Below are 17,880 nucleotides of genomic sequence, written 5' to 3' on the forward strand. Positions count from 1 at the left end.
CACGCCCTTTCTTTTTAAATGTTACAAATCAGGCATATCTAATCCATTATTCACTAGCTGCTGCTGCTTCCCACTTCCATCTCCTATTAGGAGGTAGCGCTCGTGCCAGACATGTCACGGCAGTGTCATGTGACAGGTGGTATTGATTTAGCTAAGTCGGGTTTTAACGTCACTCTCGTTCAGTGGGGACGCACGGGGAGTGCACACCAAGCCTCAGCAATGTGGCAGATCAGGACAAGAGCTACCCGCCAGCCCTGCACTGGGCTGTAGGACTCTGGAACAGCATCAGCACTCTGCTGTAGGCCAAGAAATTTGATTATTATTTGCTGCTCCTGTCTGCTGTATTATCATGGTTAGAATATTTTTCATACTTGTAACTATTAATCATGAGACTTTGATTCTCGCGTTTCGTTTCAGGTTTACAGCAGAGACAATGAGAATGCAGGTGACTTGCCCGGTATCACAAGGTGAACAGTCAGGAGCAGAACCCTGGTCTGTCCACCCCATCGTTTTCACCCTTTTACAAGATCCCCCCTTTTGGCAGAAGAGCTGCCAGTTTGGGAAAGCTGCTCACAGCCTATAAAGTCTGATACACAGGGGCTTTGTAAAGTAAAGCCCAGGGAACATATGCCCAAGACAAGCTGAGATTACTAGCCACAGGAGCCACTGTATACAGTGTTCTACTCCTGCCATTCATGCATCCTTACCGACAGCCCAGCTACTGTAAAAATCCTTCCAAAACATAAATCTAGCTGTGACTGAGGACACCGCTTAAACATTAAGTATTATAAGGAATCTCTGTCACCAAGAATGTTTGCCAGAAAAGCTTAGACTGACCCATAGTTGCTGTTGCTGCCAGGCTCGGAAACAGTGCATTTACCAGCCTGACATGACCCAAGTCTCCAAAAGATTTTATTTTTTTTCCTCACTTGCTATCTGAAAGCAGGTAGTCTGCCAAGAAGCCAACCAAGGCCCAGCCCTATGCCTGATAAACATCTCTCCATCTGGATTTCCCAAGCTTTTGGGAAAGTTAAGCAATTCTCACTTCACAATGTTTGCAACTCTCACAGAAAGCTATTTCTATATAAAACATTATTCTGTAGAGAAGCACATCAGAGCCCCATGCTATGAAATGGAGCTGAGGGGTGAAGTAGCAGATTGTACAACCACCACCACCCATACATTAGTCAAAAATAAAAACTGTCACTTCATCTGTGAAATGTCACAAAGCCGTGAGTGATTGTTTATTCCAAATACTACTGGCACCGATCTTCAAAGCGTTTTTGAATGATGGTAATTATTAAATGAACTCAAGAAAAGCAAAGACTGCAACTGCCGATTGACAAAACAGCCGTTGTGTGCCGGGAGACTGCTGGCCACTGAGGCTATTAACCCATTTGGTTTGCCAGGGCAGAAGGTAACATTCTTCCACCGGGTCAGAGGTAACCAGCAGCTCAGTGCAGCGCTGGAAGCACTATGCTCAACGGTCATGCGAGATAGCACAAAAGGTGTTAGTAGTTACAGGATTCAATCTCAGTTCTGCCAGCTCATCCTTCAAAATAACAAACACCTAAGAAATGTCAGCGGTCGAAAGTTAAATACCGTGTGTTTCTGAACTGATTTCCTAGCAGGCTTCTTTGTGAAGGAATTGCTGTTGACTTGGAGGGGTGAATATTTTCTTGGGGGCAAGCTATCACTAGTTCCCTTTCAGGTCTTTCCAACTGAACTTCTAATTTATAAGTGCCAACACATGGCAGACAGCAAAGTTCAGCTTTAAACTTGTTTGCAATGATGCACCAAGTCTTTTGCAAGCTGGGGAAAAAAAATTTATTTCGAGTAATAAAGGGGAAAATGTTATAGACGGTGAAGCATTAACAAAAAACATTCCAGCACTACATTCAACCTCTGCTCTAAGAGAAGAGCTCAGCACTGAAATGCCTGCAGGGAAAGTAGTAAACAATTAGAATTAAAAAATAGTTTGGTGACACAGCATTCACTAATGAAGCACAGTGAAATGTCAAACATTACAGTTGAAGAAAAACTACTGGGAAAAGTAGAAATGTTCATAAATGGATTGCTACAACTATAAATTTCTATAAAGTTCAAGGTAAGTAGCAAGTTTGCTTGAACAGAATGAGCGTATCACATAGATGAGTAGCTAGAAGAAAAAACTGTACTTCATAGTATAATCACTCATTTGATAATCCGTAAGTGAATGGCATACTAAACTGCAATATTTCACATCCTCTTAAATGAATAAAAATACTTTATGTAAATAAAATGTTAACTGTCTTCATTAACAGAGCCGTTTTTGTAAAGAACAAAGAACAATTCTGAAACAGAGCCTGCTACCCTGGGATGCGTTCAAAGAAGCAGTCGGACTTTCGTAAGAACTCAGTTGTTGTGACAAAAACAGCTCTTCCCCCCACCTTCCTCTCGCCCAGGGCTGCTGTGGAGATCACCAGAGAGGCCCGAGACACCCCACCTAGTGGTTCAAAACAGCAATAGAAATGGCAAAAGAACACCGGGGGGTCATCTGTGCTCCCCACTTCCTCAACGTGAAACTGCACACCCCCAAACACCACCACTTCCCAGAGTCAGACTCCAGAAACGACAGCACAGATGCAGAATGGTTTGCTTTTAGCTTATCACAAGCACTTAAAAATGGCCCTTACATTGTCACAACAAACCTTGCTTTACTGCAGGCTCTAAATTTTTCTAGCAGTAGCAGCATTCTAAAAATATTCATTCTAGTTTATTTCGTCTCTGCTTTATTGTAGTGACCTCTTCAGAATACAGGTTTGACACGAACACTCTTGTCCAGAATAACTTGTCTCAAAAGGTAAAGGCTGACTTTTTTTTTTTATTATTATCATTTCTGTCTTGAAGACACCAGCTTCCTCTGCCCTCATTTTGCAGTGAAAAAATGTTTATACAGGTGAGGTCTCTACCCTACGGAGAGTACTGTGTGTACAATTCTACGGTGCCAGGGTCACAGTGTTTTCTTGATGCAACAGCATCAACATAACAATGAGTAAGTGAGAACATTTGCGCATACAAAAAGGGAAGCAAACATTGCAAGAGCAGGCAACTTCAGCCCTTCTATAGTAAGTCTAAACTGAAGAAGATTGCAAAGTCCGAAGTGTTAAATACCCTGGGGAAAAGGTGAGCCTGAGAACAGTTTTACCTGTTGATACTCTCTGAATCTGAGCCAGGCAAGCAGCTCAATGGCAGCATTCTCCTCCTACACTCTACAGCTGTGTACGTACATAACTTTGTAATTAAATATCCTGCTGGCAGCAAGGTCCTACTTCAGTACAGTAAAGCTGTAAAGACAGGAAAAATTGTAAGACTTAACTGTTACTTATATTCATATTGAGAAAAGTCTTTTAGGAGTTGTAACATTTGCCACAGCCATGTTAAAAACAGGACTGTATCTATCCGCTAAGGACCTTGTTAGCAGCTCAGCGTAAATTGCTATCTTTATCCCAGTTCTCCCCTCAATAGCCAACAATATTCACTAAATAAAAAAAAGTAACCAAGTATCCAAGTGTAGAAAGCCTTCCCCATGAAACCCTTCACTGAATCCAGTGCTTGCACAAGAAAGAGATGCAAGGGTAGGCCTTGGACAGCCTCTTTAAGGACACGATAGGCGGCAAAGTAATTGACTGCTGACAGTTATACCAGCTGAGCTTTCCAACTGCACTTCTGGCAGTTTTGGGGGAAAAAAAAATCATTTTAGTTTGGGGAAAATTCTGATAAAGAGAATCATGCTGATGAATATAAAACAAACTACAATTAACATTATCCATAACAGCCAGTTGACTGATTTCTTTGCGTGCTGTTCAAGGCGGTCAGATTCATCCTTGAGCTTCTCAAAGTTCTGGTCTGCCATCCTGAGGGAATGCGATAGTGTCTGGGGAGCAAAGAGGACAAACGGTTTCAAACTCAGATTTGAAAGTTCTGATCACTATTTCTCCAACAGAGAAAAGGTTCAATTGCACTATAGCAGACAGGTACTGCCTCCAAGTCTCCCCACTCTAATCTCACCTGAAATCAAGTTATAGGTATAGTATTTAACATATTAGCACTTTAACCTTCTGGGTGGCAAAATTAAGAGTTTATCACTTTAACATGCGCTACCTGGTTATCTTGTTTTATCACATTCTGCGCAGCCAGAGTGTTGTTTTTGAGACTGCGAGCCAAACTTAGCATTTCTTCAGCTAACTTCTCCTGCATATCCTGATGGTGCTGTAACACAGCATCCAGCTCGACTGCTGACTGCTTCTCATCAGATGCAAGGCCTCTGCAAGAGCGTAAGGGAAAAAAAAATTGGCATTTGGACTTCCCTGTGGGTTGATCTCCCAAGGTCTCCCCAGACTCTGCAATTCTGACAAGACAGTTAAATCAGCTGAAGTCATTACATTTAGGTTTCTACCAGCAGGCACTTCACCCAAATGGAAGTACATCTGTGATTTAAAGAGCACTGGGAAAGCAGTTCCCAAAATACTGAGCATCAGAATGAGAAATTTTGACTTACTTCCGCTTTCTTATGTTTAACTCCTCAGAATCTGGAAAAAGAGTTAAATTTGTGTTTTAGCATGTTTTAAATTCCCATGCAATCATAGGCTGTAGAAACAAATTTTCTGTAAGGGATTTTCAGATGTCCAAATCCTACTTGGTCCTCTACCCCAGGGAATATGGATTTCAAATGCCTACCTGCTTTCCACAGGGAAAAGACAACACATAACATCAAACGTATGGCGGAGAGAAAAAACAGATGATTCATATCCCTGAGGGCACCGTTTAAGCCTGTGTGTCTTGGTGTTCCCTTTCAGGACACGTTAAATTGGCCTAGCTCCAGGCACTGTAACAGTAGCTATGGAAACCACAAATTAATTCCCTACATGAATAACATGGCTGTATATTTAAGAGGAATAGAACAACGCCTACTCTAAGTGCCTAAAATCACATGATTTGCTCAGAGCAGAAGAGAACAGTAGCAATAATAAAAGTAAATTGTCCTTGCTAATTCCATAATTAGAATGTCAGTTTCTGTATGAATTCTAGAAAAATAGGTTCTTGCAAGTCCCTGCTACCATACTGATAACAACACTTGGCTTTCATCTGATAGGGTTTTTGGTTTTGTTTTTTAAATTTGCTATCTTGAAGAGAAGTGAGCCACTAAATTAAAAGTACACTGTGGCAAATCTCTAAAACCTGACCTTCCTCCTTCTCTCCCTGTAACACTCGGATTAACTAAAGTTAGAGAAAACAACAGGTTAAACTTACCATCGATAGCCAAGGGATCCTGGGAGGCAGAAAGAGAAACAAAACAGAAGATTACAAAGGGCCAGTGATAAAAGACAGTCCTCCAGGCCTAGCATAGTGCCCGTGCCCAGTATTTAAACTATCCAAATCAGAAAAAGGTGACTCCCCACCCAGCCTGGGACACATCTGAGGCACAGCCACCAAAGGCAGCTGAATACAACAAGAAAATCTATAAACGAGCAGGAAAGAAACAGCAGCACCAAAACATACTGTACCAAGCAGCTCACTCCTCATCTTGCCTGTGCAACGAGCCTTTGTTTGCAGATGAACTGTTTTAGTAGCTGGGGTTCTCTCTTTGGTTGTTGTAGGGGTACGTCCAGGGGCCAAGAACTGATTTGCCAGAGCCTTTTCAGTTGATGAAGACTGTGAGCAGGAAGAAGCAATGAAAAGTCATGAATATCACATTCTGCAGTGTGAGGCCACCTGGGTGTGTGACCAACAAGGCTGCAGGGAGCACTTCCACAGCTGCTTCCCACAGAACAGGGAAGTCGGTCTGAACAACAGCACAGTACCCACACTAATTGCGGTACAGCTTATTGGCATTTCGTAGCTCTCCAGATGCACGTGGTACCATCCAGAAGAGGTGTTAGGCCTAAAGGAGAGTGCCTGCCCCTGTATCCCACATCAAAGTGAGAAGGATGTAGGCAAGATGTACTTTGCTTTTGAAAAGGAGGAAAGAAGTTTCAGATTTCATACAATACCCCCTTTTAACAAAATACGAAAATCCAATACATTTATTCATGTTTTTACAAGGACTGCCTGATAAGATTTTAACAAGTGTTATTTTGAGACATAAGATAAACGGAAATACAGGAACCAGGCAATAAGGTAAAAAAAACCAGAGAACACTTAAGTCTTCACAAGCTGAACTAGTAGATCTTACCAATTTTTCAGCTTCTAAAAGTCCCTTTAGGAAGTCCACTTTGCGAGAGTATTCATTCAGCAGTTCTGGGGCTGGCTTGCTATGGGAATTGAAAAATAATAATACGAAAACCAGAAGTTATCAGTATTTTCCAGTATTCAGGAATATAAATAAAATAAAATAAAATAAAAAAACCAACACATGGTTCTTCAAAGAAGCATCTTCTAAGAGAAGTAGCCTCAGGCTAGGCACATGCTTGCCACCCCCTGCAAACGCCCTTTACCAAGGCACGGAGAGCCTGGGGCACAGCAGGCCGGAGGGGCACGGGCACTGCCCCGGGCCAAGGCTGCCGTGCAGGGAACGTGTCCGAGCGCCGCTCGCAGGGCTGTGTCGCAGCTGCTCGGCAGGCAGAGTTTCTCCCTCACCGACAGGTATCTCCAGGGGGAAGCGCACGCACTACTGTGTGTTTGTGGGCTACGCCTGTCTTACAGGCAAGAGACTAACAAGCCACAGACAGCCGCCCGCCCCAGGCTTTCAGGGACGGCTCACCTGGACTGCTGCTTCAGCTCTCGGAGCATGTCTTCAAGAGCGGCCACGTACTGAGGAGAAAAAAGCCTTTAAGCGACAGCATGAAGGAGAAATATTCAGTCTGGCAGAGGCTGCCGCACGGCTGGGAGCGAGGTAAGGCTTAACGCTCCATAGTACTCGCTGCCTCAGTTTATTTCGAGGAGCCGAACCGCGCTGCTGCGGGGACAGAGGGGCAGGAGGCTCCCGCGCCGCGCACTTTTCCCGGTCGGTCTCCCCCCGCGAAGCCGGTCCCCAGAAGGCCGGGCCGCGCCTCACCTTCTCCAGCCGCCACTCCTCGGGGTCCCGCCGCTCCGCCGCCAGCGCCTCGCACCGGCTCAGGAGCCGCATCAGGTTCAGCTGCAGCCGTGTCGGCGCCATGGCGGACGGTCGGCAGCGGAAGCTACCTCAGGGCCACTTCCGGGCGGCGGGCGCCATGTTGGGGCGGGGCGCAGGGAAGGGCGGGAGGCGCGGGGCGGCCTGTACAGTCCAGCGCTCTGAGGGCCGTTTTGCTTAAAAAAAAACACCCAAAAAACCCAAAACAAAAAACCCCACACACGTCCACAGAGGTGGCTGCTGCTCGGGGCCACTGTGGCAGTGCTGTGGTGGCATCACCACAGCCCCAGCGGCAGTGACTGAGACTGCCTGAGCTGTGCTCTTCCTTCACTTCAACATGGAGCTGGGCCGGCAGACCAGGGATTTCAGACCAGTTCTGTGAAGGGCTGGTGCACAGCCTGCTGCTTCAAAACGTTTTATATACGACCGCACCTCACCCTCGGAGGTTTCACCTCACAGATGTGAAGCGCAGGGAGGATGAGGTAGCTCCGCACAGCACAAGCATCCAGCGCTACGGCTCCGTGCTGGGTTGTACGTTTGCTCCAAGAGCACCAAAATGCTCCGAAATGACACCCCGGGCTTGCCATTAGTGCTTCCCAATGCTTTATATGAAGTACTGACAAAGATACGCGATTCCGATTAAAGGCTTCCTTTGGAAGAAATTGTTCATTAGAGAAGACAGACATTGATAAACTAACACATGTATTTTTAAAAAGTGCAATGTATTAATAAACATTTTTATATATTTTGGTCTCAGTTAAGGCTATTACAACATTAACAGTTCTGTAAACCACACAGAAAGTTGTCATAAAAACATAACAAAATTAAGGCAACACACATTGACCCAAACTCACTGTTGGTCCCATTAGAGTCCATTATAAGGCAAATGGAAAAAGGCATGGCAGCAGAGTCAGGGGACTTTTTTTTTCCTGTACACTCAACCCATGTATTTTACCCAATATAAGTTTTACTTTCTTTGCAGGGTTTTAATTTAAGGAGAAGAATATTTGTTTTAAACAACCTTGCTTAACCCTTACAGTACTGTACATTTCCAGGCTGCCTCCCAGCAGCCACTTAAAAGAACATGAACAAGTTCACAGCCTTCAAAGGGTTAAAGCCAAAGCTGCAGTCAACTTCAAAAAAGTCCGGACAGCTTAAGTATTTCACTACTCTGTACAGGGAATGTGAGAGTAAGGGTCCGAAAACCTCCGTTTTACTTTCGCTGTGGGTTCGTATTCATCCAAAAGTTCCTGAGCGTGGGCCATTGCAGACCCTTGTGCAATGTATACAGAGTGGATTTTATCAGTTCGCCTTGCTGGCTGCTCCCTTCGTCTCACCGTTATTTGAGACTCTTCGTTAGCCGAAATCCTGCCCTGGGATTCTGTACATTTGAAAATCCCAGGAGGAAGTTTTATATTTGCTGTTGGCATCACTGGAGTTCGACGGGGCACTTTAATCTTGGACAGTGTTAAAGATGATCTGTGTCTTGAAGCCAGGGATGCAGAGGAAGGATTTGAAGAGGTTTGCAAAAGAGAAGGCACTTTGCAAATGTCTTTGGCAGGCATACTGGAGCTCCGAGCATGGCAGCGTAATCCAATAATTGCTTTAAAGAAACAAGAAACTTAGATACTGAAAGCATGCATAAAAACATAACTTGATACAAGCAACAGTGACCAGGTAACATCTGGTCACCTGGCTGTATGGAGTGAAAGATGTAGAATAAAAAAAAACACACACTACCTTAATACTGACCTTCGGTATCCATCCGTCCTGTTCTATCTTCAAGCAGGCTCTCTGTGCTTGCTGAGGTCTCAGAGTCTACATTTTCCTCATCAGAGCCTCGCTGGTCAAGCTCAGGTAACCGGTAAGTTATATCTTCCCTACACCAAAACAGAGATTGTAGCACTCTAGAAAGACAGTGTCTCTGATACAAGCAACTTTATGCAGCTTGCATTCAGAGGTAAACCTTCCTACATGTAATCATTAAATATTAATTCTCATGGTATTTTCTCTCAGCTAGTCCTCTGCATTTTCCTTTTCACCTTCATAAAGGCCTACAGAACATAATTAACCAGATTATTTTGGACGAAAAGTATACTGCTTTACTATCTGTATTACCTCCAACTGCAAAGGGCATGACCTACAGAGAAAAGGTGTTTTCAAAGCTATGACTTACTTTTCTTCTTTTATTGACTGTATGCGATCAATGAGAATCTCCTTTTCCCGGTTATCAGCTTCAGAAACTTCCTCTTCTTCATGCAGCGAGTCCAGTTCTGAGTTGCCACTGTCATTTCCTTTGACCTGTGAGCTTTTACTCTGCAAGACAAATTTATGTGTAACACTTCTCAGTCATAAGAAGCTACACAAGTCTTGACTGCCTACTAGTTGCAAGGTGTAAGACAAATGAGTAGGCCAAATGAAGGGCTGACAGAACTGATGAAGAGCTGTTAGTTATCCATACAAATGTTTCAAAAGGTAATAGAAATTTTTCTATTCACCTGATTTCTGGGGTTTTGTTACCTTTTTTGAAGCCTAATAATTTGATTTGCCAGCCTCAGCTTAGTTTTAGTACTCACTTGTAAGTAATATTATTACATCCAATACAAGTTACATTCAGAATGTCTATAAAATACCAGAGTTATGACAGAACAGGTCAGCAGCACTGCATGCAGTCTGGGGAGATAGTTGCACCAATACATGCAGTCTTGATTGTTCAAAAGAGTATTTAAAACCAAGTTACAATACATGTAGTAAGTATTTTAGTCATGCAATAGTACCGTAAGAAAAAAAACATGCACTCTTAACACAGGCAGTGTACATACCAGCATCCCCTCATAAGGGGAAGAAAACCCAAGTTTTACAGGCCAGAGCTAGAGAGAGATGAAGACCAAATTCACTATCTGCAGCTTCTGATCAGACAGAGTTTGGTTTATTTTAATCAGTACAACAAAAACAAAAGAAAAAGTGTATTTGCCCTAATAGAACACAGCATATTTTTGTCCACCATCCATCTCTGGAGTGAAGGAACTCCTTTGCCACGTAAAAGACCCAGCAATCTTAGTTCTACTGATTGAATTATATGGGAATAGATTTTGACCACTACAAGAGCAGATCCCCACCCCTGCGCCCTTCATTTATCAGACTCCAGTGCAGCTATATATTTAGCTCCTACCTACAGCTTTGGGCAAGTCCAAATCCCTTTTCTTCTTATCTTGCAATTGATCTTTGACTTACCAAATGGGATGGACAGGATAAATTAGCAGCACATCCCTTCCCAAGAAATTGGTGGGATGCTTTCTGCTGGATGGTGTGGTTCTGTGGTTTATTTCAACACTTACCGTATTCTGCCGAAGCAATGAGAGTCGTCGAAAAGCAATGCTCTCAGCTGCTTCCAGCTGATTTATTTCATCCATTTTTATCTTGTACTTCCTTATCTGTTCCTTTATGAGCATCTCTACACACCTGGACAAAAGGGCAAGAGTTTATTGAGCAGCCTCATACTATAAAAGCTCTGGGGACAACCATGGTGGGATGAGATGCCTCTCCTGGCTTGGGGATGTCTGACACACACATGTGGATGGCATGCAATCAAAGTCTCCCAATGCATGCCTTACAAGGGGTAGCACTCCATGGTACAGGGTGAAGAGTCCAACACGGCAAGCAAAACAGGACAGACTGTTAAAGGTAATGGCACATGTTCTTCCTGGGATAACCTGAGCCTCTCACGCTGACTGAACACAACAATGGTAAGCAAACAGACATTACCATGGCTGCTAACTGCTTCTGCTTCTTCTACCTGTCTTCCCTGTGCTGGCACAGATTGGTAGATACAGAATGAGCCTGCAACCGCCCTTTTCCACCTCTATGGCCCTTCGGGTGAGTAAGAAGTTACAAAAAGTTGTCATTTTTCGAACTCTGTTTTCATTGGAGGCAGATGCAAGGCCAGCCATGCAGTGAAGGATGGCGAGGGGCATTCAGAGAGCCAGAGCTGCTGGAGGGTGAGGAGAACAAAGAGGATCAAGGACAGAACCTTCTCCAATTCAAGGAACAACACAGAAGAAATTATCAGGGGTTTCCAAGTATACAGGAGACAGTTCAATTCTATATCCTACTGTTTATTATGGCTTGTATCTCAGCAAAATATGTATGATTAGTGTACAATCCCCCCAAAAGATTATCTTGATGTAAAATACAAACCTGGTACTTAAGACTTGTAAGTCATCCTACTTTATGCTTTTTAAACTTCAGACAGGTGGAAGGAGTCAGAGAAGGCTGTATAAATTGGCAGCACTAGCAGAGCCAGAATTTAGCAACTCTTACCCCTCAGTTTCTCAGCTTGATATAAATAAAGTTGTAACAAATGCAGATAGTAGTACTGGCTTTCATATTTCAATATTTTCATATTTCAAAGTATTTCTTTGCAGCAGACTTAAAACTTACATGGTTGTTTTTGAAACATCCTTCATGCTGGTTAAAGGGTCAGAGGTATCAGGACAACGCAAGAGGCATGGAGCAAAAACAATGGCCAAGGCATTGGGTGACATACGGTTGACATCTTCTATTAAAGCCACTCTGAAATTCAATGTTGAGGGGAAAAAAAAAACACTTTTTTTTAAGCGAACCTTGCTAGAATACAAGCAATCTGATCAAACGTTGTCAGAGTTCCCAAATAACATGTAAGGAAGCCTCTAGGGTACTAAATACGTACAGCAGTTCAAAGAATTGTTTTAAAAATATTTCACACCTACTAAGTAGACAAAATTTCATGCATTAAAAAAAGGAACAGGAAGCCACCCATGTTAAGCTAGTTTGGTAGTCTCTGAAGTATGTCTGGTGAGCCAGTGCCTCCTCTTTAATAATCCCTTTTCCCTGTCTTCAGAGGGCCACTCAGAAAATTCTCAAGTTCCTTGGATAAGAGCAGCCCCTTTACCAGTACCATTTATCCTTGCTCCCAAGACTAGCACATGTGCAAGCATTTATAATCCTTATGCAGTCCCTACCAAGTACACTAACGTCCTCAGCTCACTATGTACCCATCCATATAAATCCTGGTGTTCAGACGACTCACCTAATCTTTCAGATCTACCTTTTCTTCAAAGTTGTTCTTACCTGATTTGATACAAATACACCAGATGTAAGCAAGCATCTGTTTTTAAGCACAACTATCAACTTCAATTCTTTCATTTCTAAAGCAGCAGCACAATCCCTACACTGACACTCAAGGGTTTTAAGTTTTTAGAAAGCTTCCAAGAGGGACTCAAAAAAGTCACATGGAGTTTCTCTCCAATCGAAGTAATTAAACTCATTACTTGACCAGATGGAAGATGAGTCGCTCCAAGGTATTATGATTTGCTTGTGGAAGCTGTTCAAGGACACTGTAAATGGCACAGAGTTGCTCCTGTTTTTCTGGTAGTTCTGCACAAGGGGAGAAAGCACAAGATCGTAATTGCTGTGCAATGCTAGTGGAAAGATGCCAAACACTTTCTGACATTGTCTCAAACTGTCTGCAACAGATAGAAATAAAATTCTTAGAAGCCACACTGTCATTTCATTTACCAATTGTTATAACTGGATGTTCAAGTACTCCTCATGGCACTGTAATTTTCCTACTTTTTCAGATGCTGCTGTGGTTAGCAACCATCAAGTGATGCCTCAAGATCTCCAACAATATTTAGGGTGCCTTACTCCCACCGAAGTTAAATGAATTTATAGACTTGAGATATCTGGCTAGCTAGATCTGGTCCAGAACATCAAGGAGAAGAAAAAAAACTGTACGAAGGGAAAGCTGCATAGTGACATTATGCTACAAAAAAACAGGAATCCTAAAGCAAGGTCAAGTAAGCTAGAGGAGAAATTCCCTGAAAAGTGTTTATATAAAATGTCTAAAATCATTGCTGGAAGGAAGCTGTTTAGCCAACACGGGCATCTTAGAGGTTCTTTTCCCAAGGACACTAAGTTAAAGAAAAACCATTGCTTTAAACATTTCTAAAACCTACCTACAGCTCGGAGAAAATCATTGTACTGCGCAGATGTCATTAGTGGATCTGGTAATTCCCGTAGCCATTGCTTAAGGATCCCCGTAATAGTGTGAATAGGGTAATTCTCCAGTTTCACTGAGTTTGGATCTGAAAATAAGTGTTTTATTTAGAGCAGTTCATTCCTTTGATGTACACAATGAGACCCCAACGAAGTAAGATTAGAAACACTCAAATCTCCCATTCACAGAATCCAAGTGGCAATTCAAAAGAAATAAAAAGAGAGAGTCTGCTGATAGTCACTTATACGTACTAAGCAGCTTTTTCCAGCCAACAAAAATAATACAGCCTTCATGGCCACCAAAGAGCTGTTTTTAAAATACTAAAAAATGGCAGATACTTTCAGATAGAAGAGAATTGCAGGGAAAACTGATATCATGCAAGGCAGTCAAGAGGGTGGACAACATTGCCTGACCTGCTTGCAGCAACTGTTTCAGCTCCTTCATACGATTTGCTGATCCTGATTTCCTGTAAATGCCTTCTGTGTAGAGGCCGTGCATCTCCACGTACTCTAGCAACTTCTCCATGACAATGGGGACTGAATTTCCCTCACCGGTCAGGGAACTCACACATACTCCAAAATGACGTGGTTCTGCGTCTTGTTCATTCTGGAATTGATACAGGTCAAGCAATGTCAATACCTGTTCCCAAGCTAGAAAATTCCATTGTTTCAAGCTACAATTAGCTTATGCTTCCAGAAACAAAAGCTGAGTGTTTTATTCTAGCTTGCTACAAGCCTTTAATCTAAGGCAGATTTCCTGAGCTGCAGCAATAAAGAAACTTTATGGTACACATTGAAAGGATTTCTTTAACAGTTTGACCAACACAGCACACATACTCTAAAGGAAGAGTTCCCAAATTAGCTCGAGTATCACCTTTTAGAAGAATGTTCTGTTTCTGCAGCTGCAGGGCCTGCCCGACTATATGCAGACAGAGAAGGGAACTGTTTAAGCAATTTTTATTCAGTGCCTGGACATCCACTGTTCATTTGCTGAGAAAAAAAGGCAGCATTTTGCATGCATCACTTATGGTATTGCATCCCAGATCTACAGTTCTTACCTTTTTTCCACAGGAGGTACAGCTGCTCTGGATTTTGGACATGCATTTCTTGTGACAAGTCAACTTGCAAACTAGAGAAAGGAGCAATTGTTACAAGCATTCCAAACCGCATTAAAATGCTAAGTATCTTGTCTTATTCACTTACTATATAACCTGCACGTACTGTTCACTGAGTCCCATCTGTACCAGCCAAAGTTACAAGTGATCTGCACATTTAAGTGGCAAGAATGAGGGGTTTTTACTTACCACTGCAGAGACAGGCCTTTTCCATGGGCCAGATGTAGGATGAGCAGTGTTCACACGATTGCCGTATGCTCACTTGGTAGTTTGTGAACACGTGGCCATTGTGTTCTTCAATCTGGTGGGAGACAGGAAGAAACTAATGGACTTTTTTTTTCCTTTTAAAATTATTATTTTATTTTAATAAAACTATCTACCCTATCTTAGATTTTTCCATTTTTATTTTACAATTACAGCTGATGGCTTTGACCTTGAAACCAAATTTATCTATCTTAAAGCAGCTGGATTTGCTGGGTCATTTCATAATTGACTGGCCGCCTTGGTTAAAGTTCATCAGTGCAATACATTAGCTACAGTTTGTTATTTATATTTACTAATTGTCTTCCTTTAAACAGTCCCATTATTGAGAAAGCCATTATATTCTAAAAGATGCTACAGATAAGCAGGAAAATGCTAGAGTACCACCTATCCCTGCATAAGCAAGAACTTTAATTTATGGAAAACAGTTTTATATTGTGTCACATCTTCATAAAAGAGGTAAGTGATTTAGCATGCAAATAAAATAGAATTTCAGTACAAAATCAAGCTCTTTCAAGAGTGTTTTTCTCTGTGTTCTGTGAGTGCAGCTAAGGACTTGGATTATTGCAAAAAGAAAAGTATTTACCGCACGATCTTGTTTTCGTTTCTTCTTCTGGGCTTTGGTTTGCTGCAGTGGAGTACAGAACCGGCATTAGTCTTTGAAATTCAGACATTCCATTCCCTTTTTTTTCCTATTCAGTTTCCCAGACTCTACTTCACCTCCAGACATTTAGAAGCTATACTGCAGCTTCACCTTGTTATGAGGGTTGTCTGAGCTCACACTGTCAACTTCCTTTTAGGAAGTTGATTTTAATCAACTGAGCTCACTGCATGATGACAAAGCAATTCCATCTCTAAAACCTTCAGAGAACTAAGTTTTCACTAAAGAAAATGCGCAAACTTCTTAAGATGCTGAAAATATTAAGAGCACGTTAAATAACGAACAGTTCCAAAAAGGCGTAGCAGCATTCAGAATTTGTTATACGCATGATTCGTGTATGCAAAGTGTTTCCCAAATAACAGAGAATGCTATGGAAGAGCTTTCTGAGGTAACACAGGTTCCTTATCCGACGAGAATAACGTTGTTTAATCATCCCATAAGCAAGTAGAAGAGTAAGTTTTATACCTTAGGCTGCTCAGACTCCTCTTTTTTTGTATATCCTCTGATGAACTCATCCAAAAGGGATTGGAAGAGATTCAAAACCAGCTTCACTTCTTTCTCTTCCCTTTTTTTGGCCAGATTTGTAACTAGAAGCTGGTAATTTTCCACGAGATCTTTGTAGCCAACATGGATTTGCCCATTCTAGAGAAGGAACAAATATTGTTCAGAAGACCGTTGATACTGTCTTTTGGATACAGTTGAGACAGTTTCATATTTTTATGTGTTTAAGTTCAGAGGTGAGAAAGCACGCTCATGATTAAAGTAAAAGATAACAGCCCATGGCAGAAACAAGTTAGCACACTTCCCTACTACACTGTAGAAGGGCACTTGGCTGAGGCAGGGCAGTGTCGGAAGAATACTGGAAAAGCTGTTGGCACCTCTCTGGTGTTTAAACACAGCAACATGAAGAGGCTAAAGACAGCAAAATCCATCCATTTCTAAAAATAAGTTACAGCTGAGTGAATGAGAAAAGGGAAGCAAAACAGCCTGCTTAAGATTACAGCAGAACTGTAAAATGTTCTTTTTCAAGTCTAACATTCAGCTTTGAATTCTATGCTAAGAATTGCTGAATTGCTTTGTTAAAGAGCTGTAGGTCAAGCATTAAACTGCACACGACTCATTCATTACCTACCAACTTTTCACTTTATTGAGACTTACTACTTACAGGAGCAGAGTACATGGTCTTGATGTTTCCTCTAAACTTCTCTGTGGCTTCAAAAAACAAACATTCAACACCAGACTTCTGGGAGCGTAAGTCATTGATCTAGAAGGCAAATACATCTGCATCAAATTTCATTAAAACAAAAACAAGTGTTAAATTTCAGTCACTGGGCTTAGTCAATTATTGGACCATTCCAATTATTTAAAACAAGATTTCTTAATGCACTGTGATGATACAAAAATACGAGTCCGGTAGTTAGGCTCTAGAGAACTCTATTTCCTTACAACTCAGGCTTTTTTTTTTTTTTTTAAATACAACTTTTGCTGCCCACTTGTTTGTAAACAAATGAAGAACTAACATGAATGCCACCAGGATTTAATGTAATGTAATGCATTCAGAGACTTAAAGGAAGGTGTAGGAAGGGCCTTAATACAGACCTAATTCGGTCAAGCTATCAAATCAATTCCCCTTTGCTTTAAATCATAACATAAACTCACATCTAGAAAAGTAGTCTTTAAAATTCCACACAAACTGTGAACATAGACCTGAATTTTACCATAGCTGAGTGCCTTTTACCTTGTTTAGGAGGAACTCATCAAGATGTTTCAGTTCATTGGCATTTGCAATCTCACGGACCATAGAAGCTCGCCAATTCTGAGACACGCTTGAGATCTTGCTGATCTTAATAGTACGGTTCTTCTTTGTCTTACTGCTCTCTTTCACATGGCGCTCCCCTGCTTGGAAGCGACTTGGCTGTCCAGAAGAAGCTGGGAAAGAAATTAATTTGTATATTAAAGCAGGATGATTGAACTCTGCAGTATTTATCTCCATGCAAAACATCACAGAAAAGATGGATATTAGCAAGCTGGGGATTAAGTCACAGAAACCCACCTTCTGAAACCTTCTGGGTTCCTCCTGTTTCTGGAAAGAGGACACAAGATACAAGGGAGAGGCCATCTCCTTCATCAATCACATCAGGACTCTCCTTCAGAATTTTCTTGTCTGGCTTTTTCCCCAAAAGTCTACGCAAAGGACTTTTAAAAGCAGACCTGAACATAAAAGCAGACACAAGTTTGTCACATTAGTAATGGAAGCTGGCTCTACTACAAGAAAATGCTCTTTTAACAGTGCAACTAACACCCATAACAGGATTAACCTCTATTGTGCATATTTCCTCTAAGGTCCAACCTGCAGAAAAACTGAGCAGCAGAAAAAAGGGAAGACAATCTGAAAGCACATGTGGACATTCTGGTATTTACTAAATTAGAGCACTACCTTCAACATACACAGAGACAGCACGTCACATATCCAAGACACCATTTCTGGCTCAGGAAGTCCCTGAGTTGCAGAATGCCAGAAGCTGGAGGAGCAGGCCAGGGCAACAGCATCACATGCTTGCTGGGTTCTTAAGCTTTTCTCTTGGTGTCTTATTTCTCAGTCTGGATGACAGTACACTACATGGATCTTTGATCTGAGCCTGTATGATGGTTCTTCACTTAAAAAGAACCAGTTCAAAGACAAGTGTTATGCAAGAAGCAGAGAATGTGCTCCT

The 17,880-nt window shown here is 42.0% G+C and overlaps 2 protein-coding genes across 7 annotated transcripts in view; both read right to left on the reverse strand.

Annotated features, from left to right (window-relative positions):
• Positions 1-1,813: 1,813 nt before the first annotated feature.
• On the reverse strand, positions 1,814-7,174 carry USE1 (unconventional SNARE in the ER 1). Its single transcript, XM_075175159.1, has 8 exons — positions 7,037-7,174; positions 6,743-6,792; positions 6,215-6,293; positions 5,542-5,694; positions 5,293-5,311; positions 4,541-4,571; positions 4,144-4,306; positions 1,814-3,916 (listed from the first exon to the last, which is right to left on the reverse strand). Exons 1-8 carry the CDS (start codon positions 7,136-7,138, stop codon positions 3,734-3,736), a joined length of 780 nt encoding a protein of 259 aa, XP_075031260.1. The 5' UTR covers positions 7,139-7,174; the 3' UTR covers positions 1,814-3,733.
• Positions 7,175-7,796: 622 nt separating this feature from the next.
• MYO9B (myosin IXB) overlaps positions 7,797-17,880 on the reverse strand; it is a 45,219-nt gene continuing 35,135 nt past the window's right edge. For 5 of the 6 annotated variants that reach the window (XM_075175128.1, XM_075175123.1, XM_075175124.1 and 2 more), the window contains 15 exons: positions 17,220-17,377; positions 16,905-17,095; positions 16,332-16,430; positions 15,632-15,808; positions 15,092-15,133; positions 14,434-14,545; positions 14,188-14,258; positions 13,544-13,736; positions 13,090-13,218; positions 12,403-12,508; positions 11,534-11,665; positions 10,432-10,555; positions 9,270-9,409; positions 8,846-8,973; positions 7,797-8,696 (listed from right to left, as the gene is read on the reverse strand). In XM_075175128.1, coding sequence (XP_075031229.1) covers positions 8,260-8,696; positions 8,846-8,973; positions 9,270-9,409; positions 10,432-10,555; positions 11,534-11,665; positions 12,403-12,508; positions 13,090-13,218; positions 13,544-13,736; positions 14,188-14,258; positions 14,434-14,545; positions 15,092-15,133; positions 15,632-15,808; positions 16,332-16,430; positions 16,905-17,095; positions 17,220-17,377 — 2,239 coding nt within the window. In that variant the 3' untranslated portion in view covers positions 7,797-8,259. Of the gene's footprint in view, positions 8,697-8,833; positions 8,974-9,269; positions 9,410-10,431; positions 10,556-11,533; positions 11,666-12,402; positions 12,509-13,089; positions 13,219-13,543; positions 13,737-14,187; positions 14,259-14,433; positions 14,546-15,091; positions 15,134-15,631; positions 15,809-16,331; positions 16,431-16,904; positions 17,096-17,219; positions 17,378-17,880 lie in introns of all 6 variants that reach the window. The other variant, XM_075175129.1, reaches the window with a different exon arrangement.

This window comes from Calonectris borealis, chromosome 28, assembly GCF_964195595.1.
Source record: "Calonectris borealis chromosome 28, bCalBor7.hap1.2, whole genome shotgun sequence".
Lineage (NCBI taxonomy): Eukaryota > Metazoa > Chordata > Aves > Procellariiformes > Procellariidae > Calonectris > Calonectris borealis.

Excerpts from the sequence above, each read along its gene's own strand:
- USE1 (XM_075175159.1), bottom strand. The coding sequence starts at position 7,138 with ATGGCGCCGACACGGCTGCAGCTGAACCTGATGCGGCTCCTGAGCCGG. Across the intron at positions 5,695-6,214 it reads TTTTAGAAGCTGAAAAATTG|TCTTCATCAACTGAAAAGGC; the intron begins GTAAGATCTACT and ends TCCTGCTCACAG. Across the intron at positions 3,917-4,143 it reads TGATAAAACAAGATAACCAG|ACACTATCGCATTCCCTCAG; the intron begins GTAGCGCATGTT and ends TTTGCTCCCCAG.